The following is a 15,289-nucleotide window of genomic DNA, read 5'->3' on the forward strand; positions in this document are numbered from 1 at the left end:
TGGGAATTGCCAATAACAGTGTTTCCTAATACATTTAAAGGAGAAGCCAACAATTTGCTGTAATACAACAATCAAGGGTTTCTTATATCTTTTTCATTTGTTTATGCTCTTGCAACACAATATTACACCAACCACGACTGGATATTATATATATATATATATATATATATATAATTATTAGGATAAGTAGTAATTTCCTGTTATACAGTTATTATTAAAGTTATATCTTCTGCTGAATTCTTCAGATAATTACTAAAGTGGGCTTCATATTCTCTGTTCTTGTCCACCGGATCCATAATTAACACTATATTAGGAATTTACGATTCATTTTATTTTTTTAATTAAGGCTACTTTCACATCTGCATTTTCCTCTTCGGCATTAAAATCCATCATAGGATCTCAAAACTGGAGGAAAACGCTTCAGTTTTGTCCCTATTCATTGTCAATGGGGACAAAACTGAGCAGAACAGAGTGCACCAGAATGCAGATCCATTTTTTTCAGACACGAAAGAAAAAACTGATTCAGCGCTCATTGACTTACAGTGGATTTAGTGCCGGATCCATCTTGTTCATTTGGGAGATAATATAACCGGATCCATTCTGAATGGATGCAGACGGTTCTATTATATACCGGATGTGTTTTTGCTGATTTCCTGATGGATCCAGCAAAAAAGCAGATGTGAAAGTGACTTTATTCTTCGCATGCTGCTGCCGTTCTGCCATTGGGACGCCTCTGCCTTGCTGATGAGTACCACACTGCCGTAAAAGCCACAGCAGAATAATATTAAAGGGGAAAAATATTCTACAGTTTTCGAACCAGCACCTGAATCTGAATACTTTTGCAATAGCATGTAATTTAGAAAAATAATAAAATGTCTCTGTATAGCGCCACCTGCTGTTTTTTTTTCTTATTTCTTTGTTCTGCTCACTGAGATGGCCGCACATGCTCAGTTTCATCTTTCCAACTGCTTTTTGAGTTGTGATAGGGAGAGCATGGACAAGCCCCCTGAGCTGCAGCAGAAAAGACTCTCCCCTTGAGCTATCAGTCTGATATAAATCTAGCAGAGCAATGAAAGGTGAGATCTCTGGACCCATGTGAGGTACAGGGCTGGTTCTAGCTTTCTGAGATAGAGATTATCATGTACTAAATGATGTCTGATTTTAATTTCTTACATTAATCGTGGGATAACCCCTTTAACTAATTAGAATCAAAGGGGTACATTTATTAGGTTAGGCATTTTATATCGCTGGCGGTGGATTCGCCGAAGTTATGAAGAGGGGCAGGCCTCTCCATAACTTTGGCGCATCCAGCTCCACTTCTAAATGTAAGACAGCTTCCTAGATGGCTTACATTTAGACCTTTTTTCTACGTCTAAAACAGGCATAGAAAATGGTAAATGAGACGGGCCTGCCGTCCCTTCCCCGCTCACGCCACACCCTCAATTTTAGACCTGGCGTAAGCGAGGAAAATTCACAGATAGCGGTACAACTAACCGTTGAGCCATCATCTGGTCCTGAAATACTCCTAAATTAGACTACATAAAAAATGTGGTTCTAATTACACTGAACAAAAATATAAATGCAACACTTTCGGTTTTGCTCCCATTTTGCATGAGCTGAACTCAAAGATCTGAAACATTTTCTACATACACAAAAGACCCATTACTCTCAAATATTGTTCACAAATCTGTCTAAATCTGTGTTAGTGAGCACTTCTCCTTTGCCGGGATAATCCATCCCACCTCACAGGTGTGGCATATCAAGGTGCTGATTAGACAGCATGAATATTGCACAAGTGTGCCTTAGACTGCCCACAATAAAAGACCACTCTGAAATGTGCAGTTTGATCACACAGCACAATGCCACAGATGTTGCAACGTTTGAGGGAGCGTGCAATTGGCATGCTGACTGCAGGAATGTCTACCAGAGCTCTTGCCCGTGCAATGAATGTTCATTTCTCTACCATAAGCCGTCTCCAAAGGGGTTTCAGAGAATTTGGCAGTACATCCAACCGGCCTCACAACCGCAGACCACATGTAAACGCACCAGCCCAGGACCTCCACATCCAGCATGTTCACCTCCAGGATCATCTGAGACCAGCCACCCGGGCAGCTGCAGCAACAATTGGTTTGCATAACCAAAGAATTTCTGCACAAAATGTCAGAAATCGTCTCAGGGGAGCTCATCTGCATGCTCGTCGTCCTCATCGGGGTCTGGACCTGACTGCAGTTCGTCGTTGCAACCGACTTGAGTGGGCAAATTCTCACATTCGATGGTGTCTGGCACATTGGAGAGGCGTTCTGTTCACGGATGAGTCCCAGTTTTCACTGTTCAGGGCAGATGGCAGACAGCGTGTGTGGCGTCGTGTGGGTGAGCGGTTTGCTGACGTCAACGTTGTGGATCGAATGGCCCATGGTGGCGGTGGGGTTAGGGTATGGGCAGGCGTATGTTATGGACAACAAACACAGGTGCATTTTATTGATGGCATTTTGAATGCACAAAGATACCGTGATGAGATCCTGAGGCCCCTTTTTGTGCCATTCATCCACAAACATCACCTCATGTTGCAGCATGATAATGCACGGCCCTATATTGCAAGGATCTATACACAATTCCTGGGAGCTGAAAACATCCCAGTTCTTGAATGGCCAGCATACTCACCGGACACGTCACCCATTGAGCATGTTTGGGATGCTATTGATCGGCGTATATGACATGTTCCAGTTCCTGCCAATATTCTGCAACTTCGCACAGCTATTGAAGAGGAGTGGACCAACATTCCACAGGTCACAATCAACAACCTGATCAACTCTATGCGACGGAGATGTGTTGCACTGAGTGAGGCCAATAGTGGCCACACCAGATACTGTCTGGTTTTATGACCCCCCCCCCCCCCCATTAAGGCAAAACTGCACATTTCAGAGTGGCATTTTATTATGGACAGTCTAAGGCACACTTATGCAATATTCATGCTGTTTAATCAGCACCTTGATATGCCAGACCTGTGAGGTGGGATGGATTATCTCGGCAAAGGAGAAGTGCTCACTAACACAGATTTAGACAGATTTGTGAACAATATTTGAGAGTAATGAGTCTTTTGTGTATGTGGAAAATGTTTCAGATCTTTGAGTTCAGCTCATGCAAAATGGGAGCAAAACCAAAAGTGTTGCGTTTATATTTTTGTTCAGTGTAGTTAATAGGTATGAACCTGCTGTGGCTTGTAAGGCTGCATGGTACTCACTCACTCACTCACAGCAAGGTGGATGCATCCCAGGTGCAGCAACATGTGGCTGGACCATAAGGCTAGGGCTACACAGCGACACCTGTCGCGACTAGGACTGCTGAGTAGCGGTGATCCCAAGAAATCAATGGGTTCGCCGTAGCAGTCGCAAGAAATCTAACACGGCTTGATTTCTTGCGACTGCTCAGCGATCCTGCCCGTGACAGGTGTCTCGCGACCAATGTCGCCATGTAGCCCTAGCCTAAAGGTTGGAGCTTCTTTTTAATGATTTGTTCACACCTGTTGGTATTGGCTATGGTAAAGCTAACTCGAATTTAACCTAATATCTTTCTCTGTTTCCCTTGCTTTAAAAGATGCAAGTAATTTTTCTGGGGAACATTTCTGTTACGTGCTCATATCGACTGCAGTGGCCACTATAGGTGAAATGTAGTATTACATCTAACCACTGAAATAATACATGGGTGGAAGGAGGACACACACCACTGATTAGCAGCTTTGTATTCTAACTGTGATGTCTGTATGCCCTAATAGACCAAGTAGACCTAATAAGGCACATGAAAAGGGGTGATTGAAAGAGAGACCCTTTTATATATATGTTAAAAAAAACTAAACAAAGAAAAACAAATGCTTTCTTCATTAACAGTGAACTCAAGAAAAGTTGTATTGATAGCTGTTGTTTGTAACCGGTTCGAGACGGTAGTGATGATATGGAACACAAGATGCAATAAGTAAAGAAATGATTTGTAAAGCAGCGTGCTTTACTTTAATGTTACCACATAGTGTGCATACCGCCTAATAATTATGACAATAATGTGCCAGAAGGGAAACCTGGCATGAAGTTATAGGTTATAATCGTCGCTAATGGCTTCCTTTATTTTTAAGAAGAATTATTTTATGCTTGAAATGTAACCTGAATAGGAGCCGCTGCTTCCTGTGCAATGAATCTTGCCTCGCTAAGTTATTACTAGATGTTCCCTCTGCAGAGGTATGCATGACACTGTCCAATTCTACCAGTGATGTAAGTCCTCTTGACTAGTGCATGATGCTGGTATTGGTAATTTTTCTTGAAAAAAAAACCTGCTTATTTCAACCCTCTACCCACTAAATAAGATATAGATTCAAGGTTGGATTTAAATTGGCCACAGCAGCCATTTTATTAACAAAAATACATGCATAGATACATACCAAACCCAACCAAAACAATTTCCTAAAATGAGAGTAAAAACAGGAGGGGAGAGTCCTCGAAGCCCTAAAGTTCTGGTCATCACCATTTTGAGAACACCATCTTACCTCCAGCCGATAAGCGCCATCTTGGAGATACCATTAAAGAATACTATATTTTGTGCTCAACTTATGGTCTGCTATCCCAACCAAATTGGCCCAAGCCCATTTGAAGATCCACCAAGCCCGATACCAGGCCCAATCAATCTACCAACACAGGGAACCCAATCCTAACTAAAGGGCCCTCCCACCAACCGTGATTTGTAAGCCCACCAATTTCGAGGACCCCCCACTGTCATGATGACCACTCACCAAGACACTGTGATCGATCCAACCAACACAAACTAAACCCAAAAAATGAGGGACAGTAGACTGGAGCTTTTGTTTGCTTCACAGAAAAATGGCACCTGATCCTCCTCCACTGCCCCTCTTAATCCCAACACCCCGCCCCCTGCCACAGCCCAAACATATCCCATAACACTTAAACCCACAATCTTTACACCCCTTTTACTCCCCAAACCAAACCCCTCTCATGCCAGCCTCCCCTTAGGGCTTCATCTCCCAGTCTTACGTCACTTATGTGTATGGCCCTATAGAGCTGAGCTACACACCCAAAAAAAAAAAAAATCTGATTTATTTTTCAAATTTATCTGACTAGTCTGACCAGAGTCACCTGTTGCAAGCATTATTTATAATGACAGACACTTGGAGAATATATTTGACTATGCTGAACATAGGTGTAATGGTTACTGGATGATAAGGCACCTTGTATCTAGACCTCACAATGCACAGTTATTGGGCCAGGGATGTGATATACAAGAGTCATTAGCATTCAGCCAAGGAACAAATGGTAAAATCTCTCACATATAGCTATGCTGGTATTATTAATAATAAATACATTAATTTTAGAAATAAAGTTAGTTTCGCCCCTTGAAGTCATTAAAAACAGATTTTTTTTCAAACTGGCCCCTTTGCATTTGCAGTACCCCAGAGCAGGAGGTATCTGCAAATGGTTTGTTATCTAATGTTGTGTAATGTTATTTCATGGTATGTAATATATACCCATCAGAGCAAGGTATGGATGGCACGGCCAGGGTTAAACATCCTGGTTCAGCCCTTGTAGGGGGGCTATGTTGCAGCTGGCTACACCTCTAGCTTAAAAGAGTGTACACTGGAGTCAGCAAGGTAACCTGCTACTTCAGCTATACAGACTTTGCTGCAGTGAGGGACACGGACACCCTTCACATTTGGACATGTCTTGTCCAAACGTGCCTTCAAAACCTTGTCAAAGCCATTTAAAGACATTATTTGCAAGGTACTGTTACCAGCCACAGATTCTACTGAGTGAGACTTTAGCAAGATAGTTTACAAAAAGTACCATAACTCCCAGCTTTGCCAGCCTCCATAAGCTATCTGGGGAAAGGATTTCCACTGTGTACAGACGGAATTGTGCTTCATTGTTGTTGGATGTACTGCAACTCCCATTTTGTAATTAATTAAAAGAGACTACACCTGGCCTGGTTTTCTGACTCCTACACCATACACTAGCCATTGCATTCTACATGCCCTGCCATGCACCCATACAAGCACCTAACATCACGGGCATCCCAGCTACCATCAGATGGGAGCCTCAGAATCAGGGTGTTCCCTGAAGGAAGAAAGGGTGCCCCCTCCTTTCACTGCACAGCTCTAGGGAGTAATGGTGTGAGGAAAGCCATTGTGATTGACTGTAACAGCCAGAGCCACTACCACTCCCATCCCCTACTCCGGCTCTTCCTGGGCTGCTGCACATTCACTATTTTCACGCCAATATGGCTATGTAAGGCCATTATTTTTTGTGGGACAAGCTTAAAGGGGTTGTTCAGGATTTTAATATTAATGGCCTATCTTCAGGACAGCCTACCAGTATCAGATCAGTGGGCACCCCCATGATCAACTGTTTCAAGGTCAATCCAATGTTGCACTAGAACTTCACAGCCCCATCCATTGTGCAGTGGATGGAGCTACTAACTGGAGAGCTGCTCCCATGGAAGAGAATGGGAGGAGTGCTGCAGTTACGAGCTCTATAACTTCACAATGGATGGAGTTGTGTAGTTCTGATGCTGACTTGTAGAGACGGAGTCACAACTAAACTGGTGCAGGGTGATGGACCCCCGTCAATCTTATAATGTTGGTCTATCCTGGGGATAGATCATCGAAAAAAAATCCTGGAAACCCCTTTGAAGTTTATTTTTTTTTTATATGTAAAGAAAATTAATGCTTCGTTCACATCACCGTTCAGCCTTTCCGTTCTCCTGCTCCGTTTAGGAGCAGGAGAACGGAAAGGACGGAAAAGGCACATAACTGACGCTAAACTGAGTCAAATGGAGCCCTTAGGACCCCATAGACTATAATGGGGTCCGTTATGTTTCTGCTCAGAAGATGATTTTTAAGCGGAGACGAAAGTTGTGCATGCAGGACTTTTGTCTCCGGTTCAAAATCATCTTCTGAGCGGAAACATAATGGACCCCATTATAGTCTAGTGGGCCTAAGGGCTCTGTTTGGCATCAGTTATGTGCCTATCCGTCCTTTCCGTTCTCCTAAACGGAGCAGGAGAACGGAAAGGTTGAACGGTGATGTGAATGAAGCCTTAGAACTATGCTCTTTATTTTGAGTGCACAAATCAATATGGCAGGTCCTTAGCCTGTGTATGCAACAAATACACAAGTGGCTGTTAAGCAACATGATTAGCTTTGCCGAGCATGCATGTATTCTAAATGGGGAGAGGAGAGCAATCCACAAGGATCGGACATGTTGAAATTCAGAGAGAGTCAGGACATTACCATATATATTTGATGCTCAACCATTCCTGCCAAAAATTGTGGGTTCTGCTGCCATTCATCTAGTCTGAAACAATGGGGAAAATAAAATTACAGAAGTTCATCTCATGGCTGTCTGCTGTGTGTAGTGAAAAAATAAATTAGTCTCTCAGTGAAATTCTTTGTACGGAGAAGATAAACATGATTCAGCTTTCTATACATAATGCAAAAGAAAGAGAAAGAAAGCAAAGGCAACAAATACATGAAGAACTAGAATAAAGACTGGAAGAGTGTATCAATGGAGGGCCACAGGTAGTCTCAAAGGCCACTTCAAACATCACTGTGTATTATGGAGTTTAATTTATACATTTACGTTGTTTATAATGTATTACGGTATATGCTCTAAGCCTTAGCAAAATGACATTGTGTTAGTAAATCCAGTAAATAATGGATTTATACTGAACAATAAAATATTGTTTGTCTTCATGAAAAGTTCTACCTTCTATTTTCGGCTCTGAGCAGCATAGGGAGATTATCACGAGAAGATAGTTTTGGATTAATGTCACAATTCACAGAATTAAAACCAGATGTTTCAGAAAGTTCCCTGTACACTTACTCATAATCTATTCATGACATCATCCTTGAGGGATTTAATGGCCTCCTCTGTAAAATTGTTTCTTTAAAATTTATGTAAGTCAAATAACAAAATGGAGCATCTTTATAAAGTTCACAGGGTGAACCTATATGTGAGGACTAATATTTCTTTCCCACAGTATAAAATACCAGTTATACAAAATGTTAGCATTTTTTTTTTATTTTAAAGAAAAAAATCTACAACGTGCAAAAAGGTGTATATATGCAGCGAGCCAAGGAGAGGAGAGCAGAGGGGAGAATAGGAGTGATGGTAGCAAGAATTGTGGTTGTAGTTGCTATTAGTTCTGATGCTCTCCTGGGCCATGCAGTGATGCGAAGGGCGCGCCTTTATTCCTTCGGGGTCACCCTGCTCCTGGGGTTGTCCTGTCTAATGGCAGTTGGGGGTGCCCATGAAGGTGATGAATTGTGAGTTGCAAGGCAGGGTACCATGCAACAGTGGAGACAATGATGAAGCAATTTTGCAGTAGAACAGTTTCTTAAAGCACATCAGTCACAGTTCTCAGCAGGCATGGACTGGCAGTTCTTACACAAGTGCAACTTCCATGGTTCTTTTACACAGTTACACAGCTGCAGTAATAGTTAATAGGCAGAGCAAATTTCCTCACATTGCACGTTTCTAGTTGACTTTTGCACAAGCATCAAGAAATAGGGGTGCAACACTTTCTCTTGTACGATAACCACAGGCTGGACCTCAGCATTAAACTATGCTCTGCAACTTTTGTACAGGTTACCATACTCACAGTTAAAGTTACTACAGGTTTTCTCATGTAGATTGGTTGGCATATCTGGATTGTACCTTGTTTAAGCCTGTCCAGGGCTGAAAGCCTTTCACTTTCACAACAATGTTGCTGTGGAGTCTATAAAGTCCTTTTTAAGACCGCTTATCTCCACAGGGCTTCTACTCGCACCTCCTAGACACTGATGGCTTTTTGGGGCTTTCTTCAGTCTTCATTGCCTCTGGTTGGTATCTATTCCAGGGCTGGCTTTACTCTCAGCTCTGAGGCTTAGCATCTGCTCTACTCGCTCCTCTATTTAGACTCCACAGTTCTAACTCCTCCTGCCAATGGGGAGAGGAAACTACCCCAGCTAGTGGTAGGATAATGCAGCCTATTAACTCTTAACTGCTTGGTGCACAGAAAATGCATAGTGACATCACAAATACCATTTGTGACCATTTTGCAGCCTACATATAGAAAAATGCACATAAAAGCTTTTTATAAGGGGCCACTGCAAAAAGCTCTCTTACAATTCTAAAAGAGTCACTAGTTTACTCTCAGGTTATGTACCAGTGCCACCTAGTGGTCATTTTATCATGAATAATTATAGAAAATATGCACGGCACAGTAAGTTGCATTATAAACAGTTGGATACGTAGAATAATCATGCAGCCATGAATTTTGCAGGCAATGCATCTTCAATACATGTTCTAGTCATTGTGTGTAGCATGTATGTGTTCAGATCTGGTGTAAGCAGCAGTACTTCATAAATAATAATAAAACTCTATAAATATTAAATACGAATATTGTTTTTTTCCGCAAATACAGATCAACCTCAAGAATTGCCAATGTTTCAAATAATCCCATCACAGAAGCAGATCGTTTTTCATGGAGATCGCCTGCCGTTTCATTGTACCGCCACCTATATGCGAGGCACCAGCGATGTTTACTGGCTTCATGATGGGCAGCGGGTGGAAAGTAATGAGGAGCATGGGATCTTTGTGGAAGAAAGAGTAATACACGACTGCTGTTTAATCACACGGTAATAAGGATTTTCTTCTATCCACGTCTGGGCTCTGTGATGTATAAGATGGTTACAGATATTATATGGTGGAAATGATAATTCTTTGTTTCTTGTGTTTCTTTCAAAATTTGTCAAGCTTCAGTATTTAAAGGGCGTCTGTCAGCAGATCTGTACCTATGAAACTGGCTGACCTGTTACATCTGCTCTTGGCAGCTGAAGGGCCCATGTTCATATGTGTATGCATTGGTGATTATGCTTTAATGTATGCAAATGGGCCCCTAGGAGCAACGGGGGAGTTGCTGTTACACCTAGAGGCTCTGCTCTCTCTGCAACTGCCGCACCCTCTGCACTTTGACACTGCCTGGCCCTGTCAATTAATGTCATCACGCCTGGGCCTGTCAATGTGTTGTTCCTAGAGGCTCAGCAATGCGGGCACATATGAACAAGGCCCAACACAGATGCCTTCAGCTGCCAAGCGCACATGTAACAGGTCAGCCAGTTTTATATGTATAACTGCAGACAGATTCCCTTTAAAACACATCAATGGGTGTATTTTTTTCTGGCAAGTTGGTTATAAGCAGTAGAGAACATAGAAAAGGGCATAACAGAGTTAAAAATGGGCCTCCATTATAGTGCTGAGTTTTACCACCGTGGACAGAAGGTGTGGTGTATCCCCATCCACTCCCTTTTATAGGAGGTTAATTCCTCACCCCCTTACTTGCTCACAACCCAGTACCTTCGGGGAGGTCTTTTGCATAGGTTTTTACCCCGAGCAGAAGAGGTATAGGAACGAGAGCTGGGTCGCCTCTGTCTAAGGACCCCATAGCAGTCGCATGGTTTGCCTCCATGGTAGATACCCCCTTGCTTATGAAAAATATCACATGCGCCACCCAGTTTACTTACTGTATATTCCCAATGAAATTATGATTCTGGAGAATTTTTTGTTAAAATGCATTTGTGCTCTTTTTGTGCTATTCCTTCTAGAAATGTATAAATAAGTTGACAACTAGGAGTTACTACTTACAGCGTTGGTCTAAAGTTCCTTGGACCAGAATAAATCATTCTGAGGGCCCACTCTCAGGACTTATCAGCTTATAAGGGTTAATAGGATATGTAGTGGTTATTAATTCCAAGATCAATTGCAAATTATCTTCTGCTAGACTTTAGGGGCCCTATAATATAAGGGGCCCATGATTGTGTCAAAACTTAGGCCCATCACAGGATACTCTGGTAGGCCAGTCCAACCCTGACTACTTCCCTTGTGAAAGGGCTGTAAGCCTACACAGTCTGACACTGGAAGGACTGATTGGTTGATTGATGTTATGGAGAATACACGAAAACAGATGTGCAGCCCTTTTTGCTTGTGCGCAGAACCAATGTAAGGATTATGATGGACTGTACTCGCTTGTTAACTTACATAATATGAATGGTTTTATTTTTAGTCAAAAATTTGTTTATTGGAATAAAAGTGTTAACATATGCAAGGAAATTAACACATTCAAATCAGAAGAACTAGTCAGTCTGTTTCCATGTAAATAAAGAAAGCTCTCAGGTAGACAGTGGCCTGGTACATATGTTCTAATATGCAGTGCAGATAGTGCATACAATGATATACTGATCCCAGGAGCGCAATAGCTGCAGAAGCTAGTGTTAAAGGTCGTACTGGCAAATCGGCCCTATCAAAAGGAGATGGAGGCCTCATGATATCTCTAACTTGGCGAGAAGAGAATCTCACTGTTTAATGCGTGGCGGAGTCACCTTCAGGGATCTTTCAAAACACAGCCAAGGAAGCCACAAATGCTCAAAGCGGTCATGGGTGCCTTCGATCCATGTGGTGAGCTCCTCCAGCCGGAATATCTCATCTACTTTATCAACCCATTATGAATGGTTTTATTTAAAAAACTAAAACAAAATAAACAAATAAAATAGAAGCCTTATCTCTGTATAAATTAAAAGTTCTGCAATTTATTCATATACTTTATGGCGGAGATTTATCAATGACCACATCACACCACACCACAGCATCACTTGCAACAATATTTCTCGCAAGTGGCATTTTAAAAAGTCGAAAACATGTGGTTTGCAACTTTTCACGCCAAAAAGGTGGTGCAGAGAGATAATTCTCCCCATATGTTTTACTTCCTGACCATTTTTACTAGATTAGACTCTTATCTACATTCATAGGTGATGAAGCATGTAGTTCTGCTCTCCGCTGACAACTAGGGGGGTCATTTACTAATCTGTAATATGCTTAACTTAGGTGTATTTCAGGTGCATATTGCAGCGCAACAGCTAGTTGTTCCACCATCTGCGACTTTTCCCCGCTCATGCCAGGTCTAAAATTGTAGACGTGACGTGGGGAAGGGGACGGGTCGGCAGGCCAGTCTCATTCATCATTTTCTACACCTGTTTTAGGCCTCTTGCACACGACCGTATAAATTTAGCGATCTGAAAAAAACGGATCCGCAAAAAATACGGATGACATCCTTGTGCATTTTGTATTTTGCGGAACGGAACAGCTGGCCCTTCATTGAACAGTACTATCCTTGTCCATAATGCGGACAAGAATAGGACAAGTTCTATCTTTTAGCGGAACGGATATACGGAAATACGGAAACGGAATGCGGACCCATTGAAATGAATGGTTCTGTATACGGTCCGCCCAAGAAACGGAACGGAAATGGAGTGAAAATACGTTCGTGTGCAAGAGGCCTCAGGTTTAGAAAATGGTCTAAATGTTAAACAGCAAGCAATCGGTCTTACATTTAGAAGTGGCGCTGGATGCACCTCTTCATAACTTCGGCCGATCCTCTGCCAGCTATGTGCCTTTACTAAGACCGGCGTCTAAAACGTTGGTCTTAATAAATGTGCCCCTTGCTACAACAGTATTCAGTCTAGAAAATGTTCTGTTAGGCTCCCACAGGATACTGGAATGACTACAAGATTGGTGGGGTTCCTACTAGGGATGAGCGAACCCGAACTGTATAGTTTGGGTTCGTACCGAATTTTGGGGTGTCCGTGACACGGACCCGAACCCGAACATTTTCGTAAAAGTCCGGGTTCGGGTTCGGTGTTCGGCGCTTTCTTGGCGCTTTTTGAAAGGCTGCAAAGCAGCCAATCAACAAGCGTCATACTACTTGCCCCAAGAGGCCATCACAGCCTTGCCTACTATTGGCATGGCTGTGATTGGCCAGTGCAGCATGTGACCCAGCCTCTATATAAGCTTGGGTCACGTAGCGCTGCACGTCACTCTGCTGATTCAAGCATATGGAGAGGTTGCTGCTGCGACGTTAGGGCGAGATTAGGCAGATTAACTCCTCCAAAAGACTTAATTCAGTGATCGATCTCCAGCTGTGGATCATTGAAGTGTTGATATTGAATTGCTCACTTTTTTTAGGCTGCCCAGAGCGTTTTTATATCACTTTTTTCTGGGGTGATCGGCGGCCATATTGTGGCTTGTGGTGCGCCAGCACAAGCTATCACCAAGTGCATTTAACCATCAACAGTGTGGTTATTTTTTGGCCATATACTACATCAGGTGCAGGCTGAGCCTGTGTCACCCAAGTGCATTTAACCATCAATAGTGTGGTTATTTTTTGGCCATATACTACATCAGGGGCAAGTTGAGCCTGTCACCCAGCGCCTAAAAAATAGGCCTGACATTTATATTCCTCCAAATCAGTACTGTTTTAGCTGGTCAAATTATTTGTAGTGACCGTAAAAGCACAGTTTTTGTTCTGGGTTGAAAAAGTATTCCCAAATTTGCCATTTTCTAAATTGGTAGTTTCTGCTATATCAGGCCTACTTTAAATCTATCCCAAAAAGGGTATATTAGATTCAAGGTGCTGATAGTGTCATTCTGAAAAACTTAACACACACGCTACAGTGCAGATACAAGTCTAATTCTGTGATTAAAGGTATACCTGTCACACAGCGCCTAAAAAATAGGCCGGACATTTATATTCCTCTAAATCAGTACTGTTTTAGCTGGTCAAATTATTTGTAGTGACCGTAAAAGCACAGTTTTTGTTCTGTGTTGAAAAAGTATTCCCAAATTTGCCATTTTCAAAATTGTGGTGAACGGGAACAATGAGGAAAACATCTAATAAGGGATGCGGACCCGGACGTGGACATGGTCGTGGTGGTGTTAGTGGACCCTCTGGTGCTGGGAGAGGACGTGGCCGTTCTGCCACAGCCACACGTCCTAGTGAACCAACTACCTCAGGTCCCAGTAGCCAGCAGAATTTACAGCAATATTTCGTGGGGCCCAATGCCGTTCTAAGGATGGTAAGGCCTGAGCAGGTACAGGCATTAGTCAATTGGGTGGCCGACAGTGGATCCAGCACGTTCACATTATCTCCCACCCAGTCTTCTGCAGAAAGCGCACAGATGGCGCATGAAAACCAAGCCCATCAGTCTGTCACATCACCCCCTTGCATATCAGGGAAACTGTCTGAGCCTCAAGTTATGCAGCAGTCTCTTATGCTGTTTGAAGACTCTGCTGCCAGGGTTTTCCAAGGGCATCCACCTAGCCCTTCCCCAGCGGTGGAAGACATAGAATGCACTAACGCACAACCACTTATGTTTCCTGATGATGATGACATGGGAATACCACCTCAGCACGTCTCTGATGATGACGAAACACAGGTGCCAACTGCTGCGTCTTTCTGCAGTGTGCAGACTGAACAGGAGGTCAGGGATCAAGACTGGGTGGAAGACGATGCAGGGGACGATGAGGTCCTAGACCCCACATGGAATGAAGGTCGTGCCACTGACTTTCAGAGTTCGGAGGAAGAGGCAGTGGTGAGACCGAGCCAACAGCGTAGCAAAATAGGGAGCAGTGTGCAAAATCAGAACACCCGCCACCAAGAGACTCCGCCTGCTACTGACCACCGCCATCTGGGACCGAGCACCCCAAAGGCAGCTTCAAGGAGTTCCCTGGCATGGCACTTCTTCAAACAATGCGCTGACGACAAGACCCGAGTGGTTTGCACGCTGTGCCATCAGAGCCTGAAGCGAGGCATTAACGTTCTGAACCTTAGCACAACCTGCATGACCAGGCACCTGCATGCAAAGCATGAACTGCAGTGGAGTAAACACCTTAAAAACAAGGAAGTCACTCAGGCTCCCCCTGCTACCTCTTCTGCTGCTGCCGCCCCGGCCTCTTCTGCTGCTGCAGCCTCGGCCTCTTCCTCCGCCTCTGGAGGAACGTTGGCACCTGCCGCCCAGGAAACATGGGATGTACCACCAACACCACCACCTGCGTCACCAAGCATCTCAACCATGTCACACGGCAGCGTTCAGCTCTCCATCTCACAAACATTTGAGAGAAAGCGTAAATTCCCACCTAGCCACCCTCGATCCCTGGCCCTGAATGCCAGCATTTCTAAACTACTGGCCTATGAAATGCTGTCATTTAGGCTGGTGGACACAGACAGCTTCAAACAGCTCATGTCGCTTGCTGTCCCACAGTATGTTGTTCCCAGCCGGCACTACTTCTCCAAGAGAGCCGTGCCTTCCCTGCACAACCAAGTGTCCGATAAAATCAAGTGTGCACTGCGCAACGCCATCTGTGGCAAGGTCCACCTAACCATAGATACGTGGACCAGTAAGCACGGCCAGGGACGCTATATCT

The 15,289-nt window shown here is 43.5% G+C and overlaps 1 protein-coding gene across 1 annotated transcript in view; it reads left to right on the forward strand.

Annotated features, from left to right (window-relative positions):
- ADGRA1 (adhesion G protein-coupled receptor A1) overlaps nucleotides 1-15,289 on the forward strand; it is a 926,644-nt gene that overhangs the window by 231,971 nt on the left and 679,384 nt on the right. Inside the window, exon 7 of the mRNA XM_040434818.1 lies at nucleotides 9,459-9,672. Within this exon, the coding sequence (XP_040290752.1) occupies nucleotides 9,459-9,672 (214 nt within the window). The remainder of the gene's footprint in view (nucleotides 1-9,458; nucleotides 9,673-15,289) is intronic.

The sequence above is a fragment of the Bufo bufo genome, chromosome 6, assembly GCF_905171765.1.
Source record: "Bufo bufo chromosome 6, aBufBuf1.1, whole genome shotgun sequence".
NCBI lineage: Eukaryota > Metazoa > Chordata > Amphibia > Anura > Bufonidae > Bufo > Bufo bufo.